The sequence below is a fragment of the Argentina silus genome, assembly GCF_951799395.1.
Source record: "Argentina silus genome assembly, chromosome: 18".
Taxonomy (NCBI): Eukaryota; Metazoa; Chordata; class Actinopteri; order Argentiniformes; family Argentinidae; genus Argentina; species Argentina silus.
Window position 1 is genome coordinate 13,137,899 of NC_139672.1, and position 18,912 is coordinate 13,156,810.

The window sequence follows — 18,912 nt, forward strand, 5'->3', positions numbered from 1 at the left end:
TTGTTATGATTATTTTTTGGAATATGTAACCCTCTCTCAGGGATACCATCTCATAAATTATAATTGAATTAAGTGAACACTCATTTCACGTTAAAAGATTACACAATTAGTTAATTGGCAAAGAGTCATGCCACCTGAAATAGATATAACATTTTGGTCATGTTATCATTGTAAGGTCCAGTATGTAGTTTTAACCATTAAAATAGTGCTAAATGGCCATGATGAATCAGTAGTGATCAAGGAATGAGATCACATGATAAAGAACGATCAGTGAAGAGTGCTGTTTTGGTCCAAACAAAGTCCTTTCTAAAATCGACTGTGAAACTCGAGCACTGGCCTTCACATACGTTTGTTTACAAGGATATATGCACATGTTTGCTGCTTTTAAAAAACATAGCATATTAACGTTTTCAGTATGTTTTATGTGTGGGCAGAGAGGGCAGCAGCTTGACCCTAAAAAAACATCAAGAATATGAATATAACATAAGCAAATAATGTAACAAAGTTACTGTCAATTCAAATGTATCATAAAGGATATTTATGTCATAACACCAATAATATCATAGGAGGAAAGTCCGTTTTTGAAAATGGTAGATATAGCGATTTGCATTACATATGTATAAAATGAATCAATCTAAAATCCATTTGGCCAACTATCTACAGTAGTTGATATATTCTGGGTCATTCCTGAGGGAATGTTGTCCTTGGGAGGTGTTACACAACAGCAATATCCACTGTGATAAATGGTGACCAACAGGAAATCACTCGACTATGTAACACTGTCTACTCCAATTACACTTAGGCTTCCATATCCATTTAGCTGAAACCAACACCCATCTGTCTAGGAGCTTAGGGGAGAGGGGTGGGGTGGGGTGGGGGGGGGTGAGGGGGGGGGGGGGGGGCTAGTCCAGCTCAATAGATCCTCCACCAGGGCATCCAATCAACATACTGTCTGGCCGAACAACTGAAAACCTGTGTTGCCACAAAGAGACAGAAGGAAAGAGAGAAAGAGAGAGAGAGAGAGAGAGAGACAGAGAGAGACAGAGAGAGTGATTGAGAGAGAGTGAGAGTGATTGAGAGAGAGAGAGAGAGAGACAGAGAGAGTGATTGAGAGAGAGTGAGAGTGATTGAGAGAGAGAGAGAGAGAGAGACAGACAGACAGACAGAGAGAGAGAGTGATTGAGAGAGAGTGAGAGTGATTGAGAGAGAGAGAGAGAGAGAGACAGACAGACAGACAGAGAGAGAGTGAGTGACAGATGTGGCGTGACCTACTGACCCTGTGGCACACTGAGTTACGTGATAAGCCAGCTCTCGCGGCGAGCTGTCAAATGCTACCTTCAAGGGACGTCTGAATGTCATATGGGTGAAGAACCCCCCCCCCCCCCCCCCCCCTTTATTAAAGCCCTTCCCCCTCCCTCCCACGTGACCATGCAGCTTACAGCTGACTACTGTAGCTCCAGCCAAAGCAGGTTACACAGTCACGTACTGCTCTTTCCGCTGTATCCCACTGTAGCCATTGAAGAAAAAGGTTGAAAAGGAAATGTATTTGCTGTTGGAATACTGTATACGTGTCTACTGGGGATAAAATGCACTTTATTTGAGGCACCCTCTTATGAAGTGTAACAAAGCCTTATAAACATACCTTATGAACGTACAGGTACGCATTAACATTTCATTGATGCATAGAGCACTATAAAACTGCATAAGGAAGGCATAAGGGCTCAAGAGTCTCTTTCGCTGATGTATTGAAAATGTATCTAAGCCTCTCATGACTCAGCGCTTTTCTATTTCACCACGTTCTGTTTCATAGCGGCGTCTCTGTGTCTCTATTCAGGTACTCAGGTCAGATGATACTATCTAGCTCTTTATAATGGGGTGCAACCACTGAGACCACTGCAACCACTGCAACCACTGCGACCACTGTGACCACTGCAACCACTGCGACCACTGCGACCACTGCGACCACTGCAACCACTGCAACCACTGCATCCACTGCATCCACTGAGACCACTGTAGCATTACATGTGAAGTAAGTGCCAACAATGGAGCATTGGCGTATTGGAGTCTGAATGAATCACAACAGCAAGAAAAATCAATAAAAGCAGGCGGACACATTTAAGAGGAACTGCATTACCAAGCAAAATGCTCTGGGAAAGGAAAAATAACAGACAAATGCACTGTAGGCTTCATTTAATAATTAATTTTAAATACAGCATAATACACTCATATTGATACATGTGCATATACCGGTACTTTTACTACATAGACAATTTTATTTTCAAAATCTTATTGCTGCGCATGTTAAATAGAATGTCTTAAATATGACATATATAAAATGATATATAATATGTGATGAAGAACACAAACATGTCATTTGTGCTACTGGTTACGATGGTGGTGTTAGTTTAGTCGTAAGGTTCAGGACATAGTGACAATAAGACCCATGCTACTCAATGGCCACAAAAGACAATAAACAAACATACAAATTCCACAGGGAACAAAGTCATAATCCCTTATCTAGTGCATCTTATGACAGCTGGGTTGCCAGATCTCCGTCTGCATCCACCAACTCCTCTATGGTGTTCAGCACCATTATCATTGTTGGCTAAAGCAGGAACAGACTGGCAACTGGACTGCATTGTCGATACTACGCATCTTGTAATGCAGCATCTCTGTCCAGTCAGAGGCAATGTAGGTGGACACGCCCCCCCTGTTCAGATGTACATTACATCATTCACATCACTGTATCTAGCACCTTCATTCCAATATGAGGTCTCAGATTGACACTCACCAAATACCCTAGAAATAGGGTATATTTTGCCTGGCTCAAGATTTGTATGTGCTTAAGCCAACTCCTACTGTATAACTAGCTCTATCGTTGGCTAGCCATAAGCAAGAATAGCTAGTTATAGCCATGGACAATGATACCCTGTCATTGGAGTTGGTTGTAGCACATTCAGATCTTGAGCCAGGCTAGGGTAAAATAGTACTGGCCTGTAAATTAAGACTTAGCTGAGTCCTCAACATTAGGACAACACCATCCCTGTGGAATTTATATAGAAATCTATCAGGCCCTTTGGGTACATTTACTGTACATAAATCTATCAAAATCAAGTGCCTTTGCAAGTAGGAATTAGAGGCATGGTTCTTTCAACTAAAATAGTGCAATTTCACATTCCTTGTCATTAATGAGTTACTTCCATAACGTACATTTGTAGAGCTATTTGGTGTGCGTACAGGTAGAATGTGTGAAAGTGCATGCAGAAGAATTCAAGAAAACATAAATACCGTAATGTTTGAAAGGACTAGACAATGTTAACATAAACTATTCATGGACAAAACAAAACGTTAGACAGGTACTACGGGTAAATAAATAAAATCCCTGAGGACTAAAAATCCTACTGCTACGAGAGTTGTTGTTGAGGACGCAGATGGAGTTAAAAAAAAAAACTTGTGTTATACAGTACTTCTGTTAACGTAAATCAAAAGAGTAATTCCACAAGATGATCCCACAACCCATTAGCTAGCGCAACTAAACAGCAGATGAGGACGTACTCATCTTTCCATCTATGCTTTTTTTTTTTTTTTCAATAAGCATACAAATGCATGGCTACATACATTGAGTTAATGAATGTACGGAGTAATACGGGAGTGGATGGATGAATGTTGTATTGCAACAAGATGTGCCCTTCAAAAGAAAGAATGTATTTTTTTGCTTGTGGCAAAGAAGGAGGAGAGAATTCAGGAGAGAAGGAGGAAAAAAAGGAGGAAGGGGTGGAGAGAAGGTGGGAGGTAGGTAAGGAAGGAGCTGGCCCTACAAGCACGACAGGTCATTGAGCCGGCTGCCTTGCTCGATGACGGCCTTGGCGAACTGCTTGAAGACGCGGTCCATGTATGTGCTCTGTCGAGGCCACAGGCCCTCCAGAAAACCAATATGGCCGCCGTGACAGGTGATGAGGAGGGCCAGGTTAGGGTTCTGCTTCACCATCTCCACTGGAATGGCTGTACAGAATACAAAACTCTTGTTACAAATGTTAACATTCTACTATTTAGCTAGCAAGTCAAACAATATCCTCCTATCAAGAGTACTTGAATGGGTGTAGGTTTTATGAAGATTTGTTTGGTGGGACTGCAGTATGAGCGATGGTTAGTCACTGAGGATCTGTGACAGGTTTGGCTACATTGTCATTGTGACAGGTTTGGCTACATTGTCATTGTGACAGGTTTGGCTACATTGTCATTGTGACAGGTTTGGCTTCATTGTCATTGTGACAGGTTTGGCTACATTGTCATTGTGACAGGTTTGGCTACATTGTCATTGTGACAGGTTTGGCTACATTGTCATTGTGACAGGTCTGGCTACATTGTCATTGTGACAGGTCTGGCTACATTGTCATTGTGACAGGTTTGGCTACATTGTCATTGTGACAGGTTTGGCTACATTGTCATTGTGACAGGTTTGGCTACATTGTCATTGTGACAGGTTTGGCTACATTGTCATTGTGACAGGTTTGGCTACATTGTCATTCAGCAACAATGATGCCTCACTGAGTGGCTATGGAGCCGGCATGGACGAGGAGTGAACTTACCATGATTAGGGGAGAAGACGTCATCTGCGGCGTTCAGACACAACATTGGCACCTGCACAGATTTGAGCCTGTGGATGGGGCTGGCATCGCGGTAGTAGTCTTCGTTGGTGGGGTATCCGAACATGATGGATGTGAACCTCTCGTCAAACTCTCGTATGGTCTTCGCCTGCAGAGGGGTTGTAATAATGTAAATTATGGTGACCCAAGTACCACAAGCACCTAGAATGTTGCATTTTATATTGAATGCATGTCCTGGCAAATGGCTGGTCAGCGACTTGTTTTGATATAAAATTGATAGATGGGGCTGGGAAAATGTCAATGGGTATATATTATATACAGCTAGTCAAATCCCACATTGTGACTTTATAACAGGGTCATTGATAAATACTTTTTAAAAAACCTTATGCCTTTTACCTTCATGATGTGGTCAATGTCGTAGCTCTTCTCAAGAACAGGTCTGTGTCTAGAGGAGAGAAACATACAATCAAAAACAAACAAGAAACAAACCAACAAGTGTATATCTATTCACTCAGAAGAAATTCATTGTACCGGAAAGTACCAATGACTACAAAGAAGTTACCAATTGTGTGAGAACCTACAGTATCAAGCAACGACCAAAAACTGGCAATTGTTAAGAAGTAAATTCATATCTAAAATAAGATATGCACCAGTGGTAAGACTGTCAAATTTCAATGCAACACCCACATCACTATTTCAGTTAGAAATAGTGCAGCTGCATTCTCCAAAGCACTATGTCTGTAGGTGGCAGAAGAAACAAACATGAACCAAAGCTCCTCCATAAAAAAAACAAGCACTGGGGAATGGAAAAATATGGTCGAGGGGGAACTAGAGAGAGCCTTTGGATGCTGGCCAGGCCGGTTCTCCACCCTCTACCACCCTTAGTGTTTGGCCGGGGCACTAATGGCCATGCTAGGCTAATCTCCTGCCGGAGCCCACTCCCCACCACTGACCTGTCCACTGAGGCCTGCAGGCAGCTGGTGAGGTATGAGTTGAAGAGGAAGCGGTCCAGTGGCTTCTCCAGCGAGGCGGTGCACTCAAACACGTCCCAGCCCGCCGAAAAGACCACCACCCCCTTCAGACAGGTCTCGCGCCCCTTACGCCCCAAGTAGTTGGCTAGCATCATCCTGGGGATCAGGGGAGAGCGTGAGACCTGGGTCCACCAAATAGGTCCCACTTTAAACAAATTACCACTTATAAAGGCATTTATGATCCAGTCATAAAGTCTTCATGAAGCCTACATACAGTCAAATCATTCGTAAGCACATTCACAATGTATTAAGGGTGTTATAACAGGTTCTAGCATTAGACACTTTGCCAAACATGGCCTCACCCTTCTGCGAACCTTTGTAGCATGACATTTGATTATAAATGATTAATGAAGTATCCATGTAGGCCTTATAAAGGGTTAATGAAGCCATGTAAACACTTGCTTGATTTAGCTTGCGCTTTTTTGATCTATTCCAGTTGTTCCATTGTACCGGGCCAAAATCAACTAAATAAAGCGCAGTTTTTTTTTTCAACTTTTTTTTTAAGTATTTGATCCGAGCCTGGAGAGCAGAACAGTAGCAGGGGGGCGGAGGAGGAGGGGGGGAATGTTCCATTTTTGATAAAGCCCTCACTTTGAGGATTAGAGCGCAAATACCTCCCTTTGACTTGGTGTTCTGAGAAGCTGAACTCCGAATGAAAGTACTGTACAGTGTTATTTCTGAGGGGACGAAATCCTGCTGGATCCTCTCCTCCTTCTCTCCTGAATTCTCTCCTCCTTCTTTGCCACAAGCAAAAAAACCTGGAAGGTATCTCCATAGCCTTTCTGTGATTGTTGTGCTCATACTCATGAGAAAAGTTCTATTTTCACTAGTGAGCATGTACAAAATATGTGATATGTTTTCATGTGAAAAAAACATACTTCTACATCCCTCATTTCAGTGAAGTGATACTACAAGGGAAATTTAGCCTATCACAGCTGTAGGTGGGGCTATTACCACTATGCTTACACCTATCAAACCCTCTCAGATCTCCACAAGTGCATAACACGGGGACGAGACTCTGGGATAATTCAGGATTGGGCAGCCAATGGGAGTGAACATTGAAAGAGACACGTACCCGCCCATGGAGACGCCGGCAGCCATGAGTGGGGCGGCCTCATTGGTCCTCTGGATGTGTTCGATGACAGCCTCTAAGTCCTCTGTGTTGGCAGCGCAGTACGTCCTAGGAGTCTGGGAGGTACACAAAAACAATAGTGGCTTTTCCCATTCTCCCAAAAAAGGTGTTCCCTGCACTGTGTACAAACCTCGTAGATTGATTTTGGGCCCAGCTAAAGAGGGAAGTGAGGTAGAGGAGACAAATAAACAAAACACAAACACACATACACACACACACACACACACACACACACACACACACACACACACACACACACACACACACACACACACACACACATGCAAATACCATGGTGACCTCTGCACATGCATATAACCTATCTACAGGCAGGTGTGCAGAGAACACACACAGCAGTGTAGATGAGTGACACGCCGGCCTGTCGAGTATTGCGCTGATGAACCCTACTCTGGAATAAGGGGTGGAAAAAGAAGGCCTCACATTACAAATGTCTGAATCAGGAGAGAGGGACTATTTACAGTAGGAGCAACCACAGGATGACGCATTACAGTACAGACCTAGTCTAGCTTAGCATCTATTAGCGGCATTACAGACCTAGCCTAACCTAGCCTAGCTTAGCATCTATTAGCGGGTTGGACAAGCTATGTGGCACATACTCAAATGATTATTGAGTAAGGTATCCCTTTAAAAACCTTTAAATAGCCACAGTATCAGATGTACAGTAGGCCAATACAGATTTGCAACTTTATCCAGGGTTCTAGAACTCTGAGGTAGCTGACATGAACTTAGCATAACCTGTCCATTTAACAATTTCTCAGTCATGTTGACTCTATTTTGCGAGGACTACCTTTCTTCATTAATATTCATGCAGAAAGCTCAGTCAGAGAGTCAAAGCTGTTTTCTGCAGTCACATCCAGTAGTGTTTCTATCACATGTATGAGTAGATGACTTTCATATCCAGTAGTGTTTCTATCACGTGTATGAGTAGATGACTTTCATATCCAGTAGTGTTTCTATCACATGTATGAGTAGATGACTTTCTGCAGACACATCCAGTAGTGTTTCTATCACATGTATGAGTAGATGACTTTCTGCAGTCACATCCAGTAGTGTTTCTATCACGTGTATGAGTAGATGAGTTGCTATGGTAGCTCTACTTCAACCGTCACCACAGGGCTACCATTATAGCAGCGATCAGTGTTTTCTAGGGGTTATTACAGTACATTACATTACAATTGTTTTAAATATACCCCTTGATTAGGATTAATATGATCCTTCATACCTTCATAGCAGTAGAACAAGTGTTGTAACTTATCAAAACCAAAGCAATAAGGTCGTATTACTGTATTTTTTATGTTTTTGTTTCCATATTTTGTAAACAAATGATGTATGGCTTGAAATCATGTTTTGAAAAACTAATGCTGCTCTGAACAACAAATAGGTCATAGAAATCTAGTGCTATTTGCATGTCAAAATGCATTTTCCACAATTAATGATACTTTATTTTCACTGTTTCCACTGGTGTTGACCTAGTATTTACTATAAGTTTACTGTATGCTGTTTCAAAGGGTACTTACTGGTGCTTCAACAACAATTTAACTCAACATAATTGGTCACTATTGTACCTGGTGCCCAATGGTGTCTAGTTGTGATTGTTTTAATGAAAAACATGTACTTAGTCATAGGTTATTATAGTGCAATATGTAATATTATGTAATTCTTCGAATATGTTGTAATAATAGAATGCAACCAAAACTTACAGTAATGCTAAATATCCTTCTTGATCCAAATGATAGGATTCAACTTGACCAACTCACAGAACTATGCTAAATGCTAATCGTGCGTAAATCTGGAATTAGGCCACTAGGAGCATTCATTGCAGTCTTTCAGGCAGAGGGAATCTCTCACACAACAGGACATTCTAATGCATCGCCCCATTTAGACAATGGTGAGCATTCACACTAAGTGGCCAGAGAGAGAACAGTCACAGTGGTGTTTGAATGTTAAGTCATTTGCATTAAAATAGAGCACAATTCCAGAGAGCAAGTGAAGGAAGGAAAACGACTTCTTTAACTACCGCTTCATATACAGTAGTATAATGCTTACAGAATTGGTGTATATTGTATGTGTGCAGTGCATTCAGGCAAATCGCAAATCACATCGCATTCGGCAAACAACACTCAGATGCATTGGCCCAGTTTAGAAACGGAGAATAGCCCTTTCAGATAGGAAAGGATAACTGGAGTGTGTGTGTGCCTGTGTGTAAGTGTGGGAATACCACAATGACAAGGCATAGACCATCCATTCATTCCATGAACATGGATCAAATAGGCCATTGGATTATTCGTGAGCACTGACTTGGGTATAAAACAGACACCATTTGTAGATATAGTATACATCCCAGCCTCTCGTGCCTGTTGGCTTTTTGATGTTTCATAATGGTCGATGAATGCATCAATAAGGCTTTATATGAATATATACAAGGCTAAATTACAATGTGCCGCTTCATAACAGGTCTCTCTTCATCTCAATGACAATAGCCAGGATAAGTAAATATGTAAAAATGTTAAATAGATACATTAATAAAGTGAGTGCTTTAAATAAAGTCTTATGAGGAGAAATAAATCAGTTAAGCCGAATCAAAGCAGTTCTTCCAAAAAACAGGGGAAAGAACGGAGCTCAGACCACAATATAGTTGGCTAAATATATCTGTGATGTATAGATAAAGCGTGAGCAGGGTGTCAGAAGTACACGTGGAGAGTGAAACCAGGAGCGAGGTCATTTGGCTAGTGATCTGTGCTAGAATACACTATATCTATCCAACTGGAACTTAATCCCTGCTCTGTGACAACATAGTCTGTCTGCACACTGTCTGCCTGGGCTCTCTGTGGCCGACACACGCGATATCTGTGTGTGGGACAAACATGCGATGAACATTTCCACAATAGCGTTGCTACAACAAGTGTGTTAAAAAATATTTTTTTTAAATAAATACAAATACATGTTTAACTCTTTTTTGTTTACTACATAATTCCATATGTGTTCTTTCATAGTTTTGATGTCTTCAATATTAATCTACAATGTAGAAAATAATAAAAATAAAGAAAAACCATTGAATGAGAAGGTCTGTCCAAACTTTTGACTGGTACTGTATATATATATATATATAAATATATGTATATATATATACGCAGTGTCAATGAAAGTAAAATGAAGGAATTCTGACCCCCCTCTTGTGAATGTTTGCAGTCTGAGGCATGGACTGCTCCTTGGCCAGGTTTGTGAATGTTATTATTGGTTTGATTGTTATATGGCTGTTATTAGATTGTGTAACAGTGTCATATAGACAGACATAGCATAGTATTATCTATTATAAAGACATTATAAGGCCTCATGCATGCCTATAATGAGTTATAATGTGTTATATGTGTGTGCCTCATTATCCTTTGTCTCAGTGCCTAACTGGCTTTTATCAATTCCCAAGCTCTGGGAGAGCCTAGATCATTATCGGTATAAGATTAAGATTAAGATCACTTTATTTCCATTTCCAACGATGCATACACAGAAAACATAACAGGACATACATATAATAACACAAACCGTTACAGCGTTTAAACTGTAGTTTCACATTTCTGGAAGGATTCTTACCAAGAGAGTTTCACCAGACACCCCTCTGTTGTTGAAAACCACACATCTGAAACAACAAACAACATTCATCGAGTCATAATTCATATGAACTAAATTAAATTCAACTAATATAGGTACATATGACATCACATTTTTATTCATGGAATAAGTTAATTAGTCAAATAATGTGTACCTTGTGTACAGAGCTTGACCAGTTGAGAAATTAACATGAATGCTTAAAGGAGCAGAGCGTAAGTCTGCTGGAAATCTTCCACCTCTGGCCACCGCAGAGAAATTGTCAATAATAATATAACCCTTTGAAATGGGCTTTCTTGTATTTCTGCATGCGCACACGATTCCAAGAGGCAGCCACCAGAGAGTGAGGCCATGTTCTAGGTGAGTCCAATCCCTTAGAACATGGCCATTAACAAGATGTTTGTATACAAAGCGAGCGTCAGGTAGTCCACTCCATTTTAGAAAGTGCTTTTTTTGGGACCAAAACAGCATTCGTAAAATCAAATATTTCCAGATCGCTACCGAAGCTTTTAGAATGCTTGAATGTTACATATTGCACGTTTAAACACATTTACACCTCCTCCATTATTAATGAATTCCAAAATTCAAGTGTTCCCATTACTTCACCCTTTTCTCCAAAGTGTGCACTTGTGCACTCCCCCATATGGCGGTATATAGGTATGGACATATAGGTGTGACAAATCCAATGCTTTTTACAAACCATGCGGGGCAGTGACACAAGTGCACACTTCAGGAGGAGTGTGGAGAAATAGGACGCGGGTCAAGTGTGTTGCTGTGTATTCAAAGTTCCAGGTGCGCTCACAGAAACATGCTGCCCCCATTTCTTTTTTTACATTTAAATAATTGTACTTTCCAGGGGTGGAGAGGGAATATGAGGACATATGCAAAGAGACACAGCTGTGCCACGTTGTTTGTTTATGCTGAACAGCAAAAGGCAGCTGCGTTCCCCTACATCTCTCTCTCTCATCTATTATCTGAGAGAGTCAGACCTGCTGCTTCTATCTGTACTGCTCAGCAGTAGGGTGGGGCTAGATCGGGGGGGGGGGGGGGGGGGGTGCTTACGTACATTCTCTGCAGCATACAGTAGGAAGCTGTCCGGGCTAAGCTGCACAGCTCGTACCAGCAGTAAGCTGTAATTCATTAAGCTACAGAGAGAAAGAAGGGTGGAAGATGCTGAGTTTGCCCCTCCACCCCCCCCACCCTCCACCCCCCCACCTCCCCGTTCCAAACCCACAACACTCTGTTTGAAAGAATGAGTGCAGAGAGAGATTGAGAGAGAGAGAGAAGAAAAACACAGAAGGAGCCTTTTGGAAAGAGAAAAACTGCCTCCCTCTGCATCTCCCCGATGTTTGTGCAAAGTTCAGCTCTTTAGAAAAAGCAGCTCTGGCCACAGGAAGCTGGCAGGCTGACCGGCTCTCTCTCTCTCTCTCTTTGCGCCTGCTCACCTGCAGTAACCCTAGTCCCATTCACACACACTCTCTATACGTCAATGTTCAATGTTGTGTAAATGGTTTCTTGAAATTCCCAAAATGTCCAAATTTCCAAAGTCCACAGACGAGTTCGATAACGAAGACCCACTTAAAATAAATGACCACTTATGAAGGCTCCATCAACCCTTTGAGAAGGCCTACATACAGTAGATGCTTCACAAATCATTTACTAGCGAATGCCAAGGGCGGCCAAAGAGTTCGGATACATTTGGCAAAGCACGAGGACCTCTGTTATAAAACCATTTTCAAAAGGCATGAATTATGAATGATGAGTGAAGCGTGTATTTACCTTGGCCCAATAAAGGGTTTATGAAAGCTTCAAATAACCCTTAAAAGCGGTCATTCTCAGAATCATTCTGGGACCAATGAGGACAAATGAGTGAAAACTGTGAGTGTGCACATTACCGGGTTGTAAAAAGTGTGAGTGTGTGTATCGTACTGGGGTTCTAGCCAGGACCACCCACCTATAGCCCAGATCCCGGCTCTGCTGGACCATGTGGAGGATGTAGGACTCGCGGCTGGTACCGGTGAGGCCAGGAAGCAGGAGCACGGTGGGCCGGGTGGCTGGGTCAGGGTGAGTGGCGCTGTCATCATTGTCGAACCAATCCAATGAGACCTGTCCTCCATCTGCCGCCCTAATGAGCTCACTGCAGAGAGAGAGTCAACAACTCAGCAACGAGGCTCTGCTGCTATTCCTCTAGGTGTCTTTATCTCCAGCACACTCTCCTTCTGTAATACACACACACACACACACACACACACACACACACACACACACACTGCACACACACATGCAACATACACACAAGCATGCATGCACGCACGCACACATACACACACACACACATACACACACACACACATACACACACGCGCATGCACACACACGCACACGCGCATGCACACACACATACAGTACACACATGCACACACACACACACACACGCACACTCACGTAGCACACGCACACATACACGCACATGCACACACACGCACATACACACACACAGACACACGCACATACACACACGCACATACACACACACGCACGCAGGCACACACATACACACACACACACACACACACACACACACACAAAGCAAGTGGGTTCTGCTGCATCTGACTGTTTCCATACAATCAAGCAGAACCTCATTGTGTATAGCATGGAGATGTTTGCAAGGTTGTGTAAATTCTCAAGCTGCACTAATGCCTACACATTCTATGAAATGATTCAAATAAGCACAACTAGAGGATATGGTGTCTGTAGACATTACAATTGTTGACCATTTCACATTATAAGTATGACATTTCTAATGTATGCATTCAATTGTCAGGAGAGACCTTTTCTGTAGGTCTCAACACTATATTACACATGATTGAGATGCCTAAACAAAATCTTTGACAAATATCCTGGACGGGCCAACATCTCAACAAAGCAATTGTTTTGGGCTCTTTCTTACCGAAGTTCTACACTCAAAATGATTCCCTCTTCGATTCCAGATACAATGATTGTTCTCTTGTTACAGGGAATACAATACGGCACACACTTCAAGGGGGGGGGGGGGGGATTCTTATGGAGAATCAATTTCTGGGCCACAAACCTACCCTGGCAGCTGAGGTCAATGAGTCCCAGTGCAATCCATCTTACGACTTTACGTCTGAGACACACAACCGGCATGAAATTACAGAACCTGCATTAAACATGCACTGTCGACTGACTGGGCACTCTCAGCTGTGTACCGATCTGAGGCAAGTGACCGTCCGACAGGAGACCTCTTTTATAGACATGCTAATCCTTTACACGGACAAGCCGAGTCGTTGAGTGGAATTTCACTCAGACAGCCCCAGCCAAACTGGTCAGCTTTCATGGTCCGTGTCCTTGGATAACCTTGGGGTAACATTTGATTATAGGATAAAGGTCCTCCGTTCCCTCAAGGGCACTGTGATATTAATCCATCCTGGCAAATAACGCCTATCTGGAGACAGTTGGCCAGGAGTGCACAGGTACAGTAGCTGTTTGATGAGGGCCACAGACAGTCAAAGACAGAGTTATGTGGTAGGGACAATGGTGGTCGCCTAAGGTACGTAGTCATACTGTACTTCTGACTGTGAAGGGTCAGGGGAGGCTGGTGGAGGTAGAAATCAGAGGACAGGCTCATTGTAATGCGTGAAATGTAATGAGGAATGGTATGAAACACGTGTGTGTGCCTCTACCAGCCTCCCCAGGTAGTGGTAAAGGGCAATGGTGATGACTGTACATACAGTGATTATACTAAAGAAAAATGGGCACTGTGTCTCAGAGAAAGTACACTATGGTTGTGCTTAAATATAGGTGGGGTGGGATTGTGAACAATCGATTCAGGAAGTGTGCTGAAATTTCAATTTAGGCATGGAAAGATCCTACGTTCCCCTTTTACATTGCTTCAATTAGAATCTCAATTCATCTCCTTCCTCCTTCGGTCCTACAGACTGAATAGAAAGACTAAAGTAGACTCAACACGACTGACGTCGACCCTGCAGTTGAGCGGATCAAAACCCATTTCCTACCGATACCCACGCAAGGGCACAGCACTGCACAGCCCTCGCCTGGTTTTAATTCATTTCAGTCCACTTAATGAGTCCAGGAGGCATGAGACGCTGTACCCATTAATCTCCAACAGAATGCATCTAAGTAGCTAGGGTGACCTGAGCTAACATCATCACACAAAAGGTTCCTTTCACCTTGGAGGTAGGTCTTAGCTAATAATAAGAGTGGAAGATTTATTTCCAGTTTGTTAACCTTCCAACCTGAATGAAAGGAATCAAAAAGTAGGCAAATTCAGTCCTTTCGCCATCAAACCAACTGCTTAAGCCTCCTAATATAAACTACAACCGCAATGCAATCAAAACCCTGTACTCTAAAACTTGTGGGAATATTCCACAATATGGCTATGGTGGAAACGGATGATTTCAGGTTTATGTTGAATATTTGGACATCACCTAGGCTGAGGATTGGAGATGACACAAGGCCACAAGGCATTAGTCCAAAAGGGTTCTTCAAAGGGTTACCCTGCCTAACCCTAACCCTAACCCTAACCCTACCTACAGGGACAAATTAAGAATTATTTTTTGGTACTTAACTAGAACCTTTTTTTTAAGAGTGTAACTGTTATTGAGGTTCTCTCTAAAATGCTGTTTCTTTATAGTAAACAGGACATTGTGTACAATGCAGACCTGTGTACCAACATGCATCAGGCTTATCTCTCATGCGATGTGAACTGAGTTCACCCACTTTGCAATATTCATTTGACATCAGGGATATCCTCCATTTTCATGGTGAAGATCTTCTTACTAATACAATGTTGCAAAGATAACTAACATCCAATAACTACTTGGATAACAAATGTAAAAACAATATGCTCTAAGTAATGTGAAGTTTATATTTGTGTAATGACCTTTTTTTTTTTTACTATGTAATCACAAGTAAATGCTCATCTATGTTTAAAATGTGTCAAATTAAGCGTAACCAAAAAGACTTACTTCCTGTAGCTGACCCCGGGTTTAGCGGTGACAAAAGGTCTAAGCAGCGTCTGGATGCGGCTCTCCCAGCACCAGAAGGTGGGGTAGTAGGTTTCTGACACCACGGGACATTGCTCCCTCAGGAACTGGTAGAACTTCTTCCCCCCAGAGATGAGCTGTGGCTTCTGTGGAACAACAGGTCAATGTGAGTGTGAGCTGTAGAGGCTCTCCCGTGATGACAGCATCAGCAGACTGAGTGAGTGGATAAGAACATACTGACCGGTTTTGAGTTGAGACTTCACAGATTTTTTTCCGGGGTTTTGATTTTTATGATTTAGAGAAAAATAGTTTCAATCTCATCGAAATGTCTACCAATTCAAATGACAATACCCTAGTGATGACAAACACGTGAATAAAGTTAATATACCTTGTGAGTAAGTATCCAAACACACAGTCTTATGTAGGCCTACCCTTTATGAATACAGGCTGGCAGTGCAAACTCTGAACAGTGTCCTGAACGTTGTAGTCGACACATGATCTTTGTCCCCTGGTGCAACGTGGGACGAGGTCAACGCACAACGTTACATCTGTCTAAGCCTATACGGCTTTGGTCTCTGAACTTTGACCAAAGTGGTTTGCAATATTTAACTACAGTAAAGTGTACAGTAAACATGTTGTCCCCCACGAATGATGTAGCGCCCCTCTATAAAAGGAGAGTGATGGAATTAAGCCTGATCTGTCCAGAATGAAGTTAATTAGTCTCTGCACGGGAACACCGGGAGGTGCATCGCCATGAGGAACAGAGCACGTTCACGGGACACACTGTCTTTAGTTCACTTCAGTTCTACCCCACGGAAACCACTCTCAACCCTTTACCCCAAACCAACTCTACCACTCTGAACCACTCAACAACCAACCCTCTACCCACAACACTGCACTACCCCAGGCTCATCCTATCTATCTATATACTGTATCTATCTATCTATCTATCTATCTATCTATCTATCTATCTATCTATCTATCTATCTATCTATGACCTTCGAACATACTCTCTGTCTAACCTTCTATCTTTCCAACCTACTATCTATCTAACCTTTCAACTACCTAGCATCATCCTTTCTTCTTCTATACCTCACCTCTCTCATCCATCCATCCATCTATCCTCTCTTTCATCTAACCAACATATCTCACTTTCTTTCAACTGCCCAGAAAATCTTCATCAACCCTGATAAAAAGCTTCCTGATACCTATTAAATTATTAAACTTTGTGTAACTAATCCTAAACCTAAGCCAAAAACTCTCATTCGGTTAACCAACCAACTCAACAACTCTCAACCACTCCACTGAAGTACCCCAGGCTCATCCTATCCATCTCTTTATCTAACATTCTATCCAACCAACCAACCAACCAACCAACCAACGAAACCATTTCTAGCTTTATCCCCTACCATCATAAGACGATCTCACTTTCTTTCAACTACCCAGCAAATCTATCTATCTATCGAAACATCTTTAAACCTTTTCCACTACCAAAATAATACTTTGCAATCCCACGAAGTTTCTTCTGGAACTTCTTTTTCTAGTTGAATAATGTTTTTAGAACCACAAATGTATCTATGTGTTTGCATATTAAAACATTAATGCCCGGTAGAATAATCCGTTATATGTGATTAACTCCTATTGGCCGGGAATATAATATTGGAACACGTCCATGAAATTACGTAGGTCAGTCTACTTTGAGGGTTATGCAAAAGAAAAGCCTACAGTAAGGGACATTAGTACATTATCGAATTAAACAAAGCAATTTGAGAAGGACTCGCGAATCACGGTAGCCTACATTGCAAAGCAATATCTACAAATATATTAAACAGTCACAATCTTTAATTTTTTACATGGTAGCATTTTCATTTTGAGATGTCATTTTCACACATGCAGTGCAGTAAGCTACCGCAGATCGCCGTATCAACCTCGCTCAGCCAACCAGCCGGGTGGATGCGCAAAGCGCTGACCATATCCCTGCTAATGGTCGTGCACCCATAGAACGAAAAAATTATAATTGCCGGCTGCACTGCACTCAATATGCAAAATACTTGTTCAAAGCAGCCTCTCTGCCACCCTACCTTCGCTACAGAGATCAGGTAGTAGCAGCAATACGCTGCGCTGAAGCCCAGCACCAATGACAGTCCTACTCCCGATCCAAAAAGCCCAACTTTAACTTGATTTTCCAGATAAAGTGACAGGTCCCTTGTCAAAACGTTAAAATTGAGCTCCAGCGATATCATTGCCAGGTCCCTGTTAGCTCGCTCCGTAGGGTAGCGGCAGGATCAGATGGAACCTCTGCTCTGTGGATGCGTGTGCCAATGTGAAGGGGAGAGTCAAGGGGAGCGATATATATAGCGGCAGACGATGGCGCTCTTTGACCGGCCTGCGCGGGGCTTTTGCAGGCTCAATAGAATGACACCTGCAGTGAAGGCAGCCCATATCAGCTGGAGGGACCTCGGGGAGAGTCCAGGATAAGCTGTCACATCACTGCGACTGGGACTATGCAAAGCCCTTGCGCCATCTATGGAATCATTCGCCTGAACAATCATGTGTCTGTCTGTCGCCGGTAGACACAACCCCTTGCTGTCAGAACCACTGCCAATGATTGGATTGTTTAAAGCCACCTTATGTAAGATGTAGTATGTCTACAGGCTATTCAAAGAGTAGGACACCACCAATCTAAATGTAACATAATTATGACATTTTCACATGCAAACAGTTCTCAAAGAATGTCATATCAGACATCACTGTTTACAAAGTGTCACATGACATTTTGTTTTGTAGTCAATAGTTTTTGGAATAAAACAAGACAGCTGTAACTAATTTAACGTATACCTTAGATGTTGGATTATAACAGGGTAAGAGTAACCATGGAACAGCTGTAAATATGTCAGGTAGTACGTGAAGCAATAATGGTGGAAAGATACTTAAAGGAGAAATAAAGGAAGGATACATTCTTACAGTGTTTGGATAGAGTCATTCAACCACAGAGCCCAGAATCAATCAAAACTGGTAACTGTAAATAAAATTAAATGGGGGTTTTATCCTTCATAGTGGGAAAGATGACTCATTTTACTATCATATGAGATCATTATACATATCACACAAATATCTTTATAATTGCAAGGTAATAGAAACATTGAAATGTTAGATTGTTAGAATACATTTGTATAATTTCATGATAAATATGTTATATGTTTAAGAATCATATAACATAATGATGATAGTCATATAAGGACAATCAAGAAAGGAGAACGCATTATGGACCTTCCCTCACAACCTGTTTGAAACCTTGCCATCAGGACGAAGATTGAGGTCCCTTCCTTTTAAAACTAGGGGAGCCCTTAACAACTTTCTGCCAACATCAGGTAGACTAATGAATGAAAGAGCGCATTTTGGGACACAAGCAGCTTTAGTAAAGTAGAGCTGTTATTTATTTTACTAAATGTGTACTAGTCTTGAAGCTTTAGCTGGACATGTGGAGTATC

The 18,912-nt window shown here is 42.0% G+C and overlaps 1 protein-coding gene across 1 annotated transcript; it reads right to left on the reverse strand.

Moving 5' to 3' along the window:
- Window positions 1-2,175: 2,175 nt before the first annotated feature.
- Window positions 2,176-17,670, reverse strand: abhd3 (abhydrolase domain containing 3, phospholipase). Its single transcript, XM_083690278.1, has 9 exons — window positions 17,503-17,670; window positions 15,404-15,567; window positions 12,349-12,531; window positions 10,380-10,425; window positions 6,714-6,826; window positions 5,561-5,734; window positions 5,004-5,052; window positions 4,590-4,755; window positions 2,176-4,002 (listed from the first exon to the last, which is right to left on the reverse strand). The coding sequence occupies exons 1-9, from the start codon at window positions 17,662-17,664 to the stop codon at window positions 3,815-3,817; spliced, it is 1,245 nt and encodes a 414-aa protein (XP_083546404.1). The 5' UTR covers window positions 17,665-17,670; the 3' UTR covers window positions 2,176-3,814.
- Window positions 17,671-18,912: the final 1,242 nt, after the last annotated feature.

What these genes read in the sequence shown, in the direction of transcription:
- abhd3 (XM_083690278.1), bottom strand. Translation starts at nt 17,664, where the DNA reads ATGATATCGCTGGAGCTCAATTTTAACGTTTTGACAAGGGACCTGTCA. An exon ending in ACCTGATCTCTGTAGCGAAG is followed by an intron (nt 15,568 to 17,502) that starts GTAGGGTGGCAG and finishes GTTGTTCCACAG; the next exon opens with AAGCCACAGCTCATCTCTGG. An exon ending in ACATTGACCACATCATGAAG is followed by an intron (nt 4,756 to 5,003) that starts GTAAAAGGCATA and finishes ACCCCTCTGCAG; the next exon opens with GCGAAGACCATACGAGAGTT.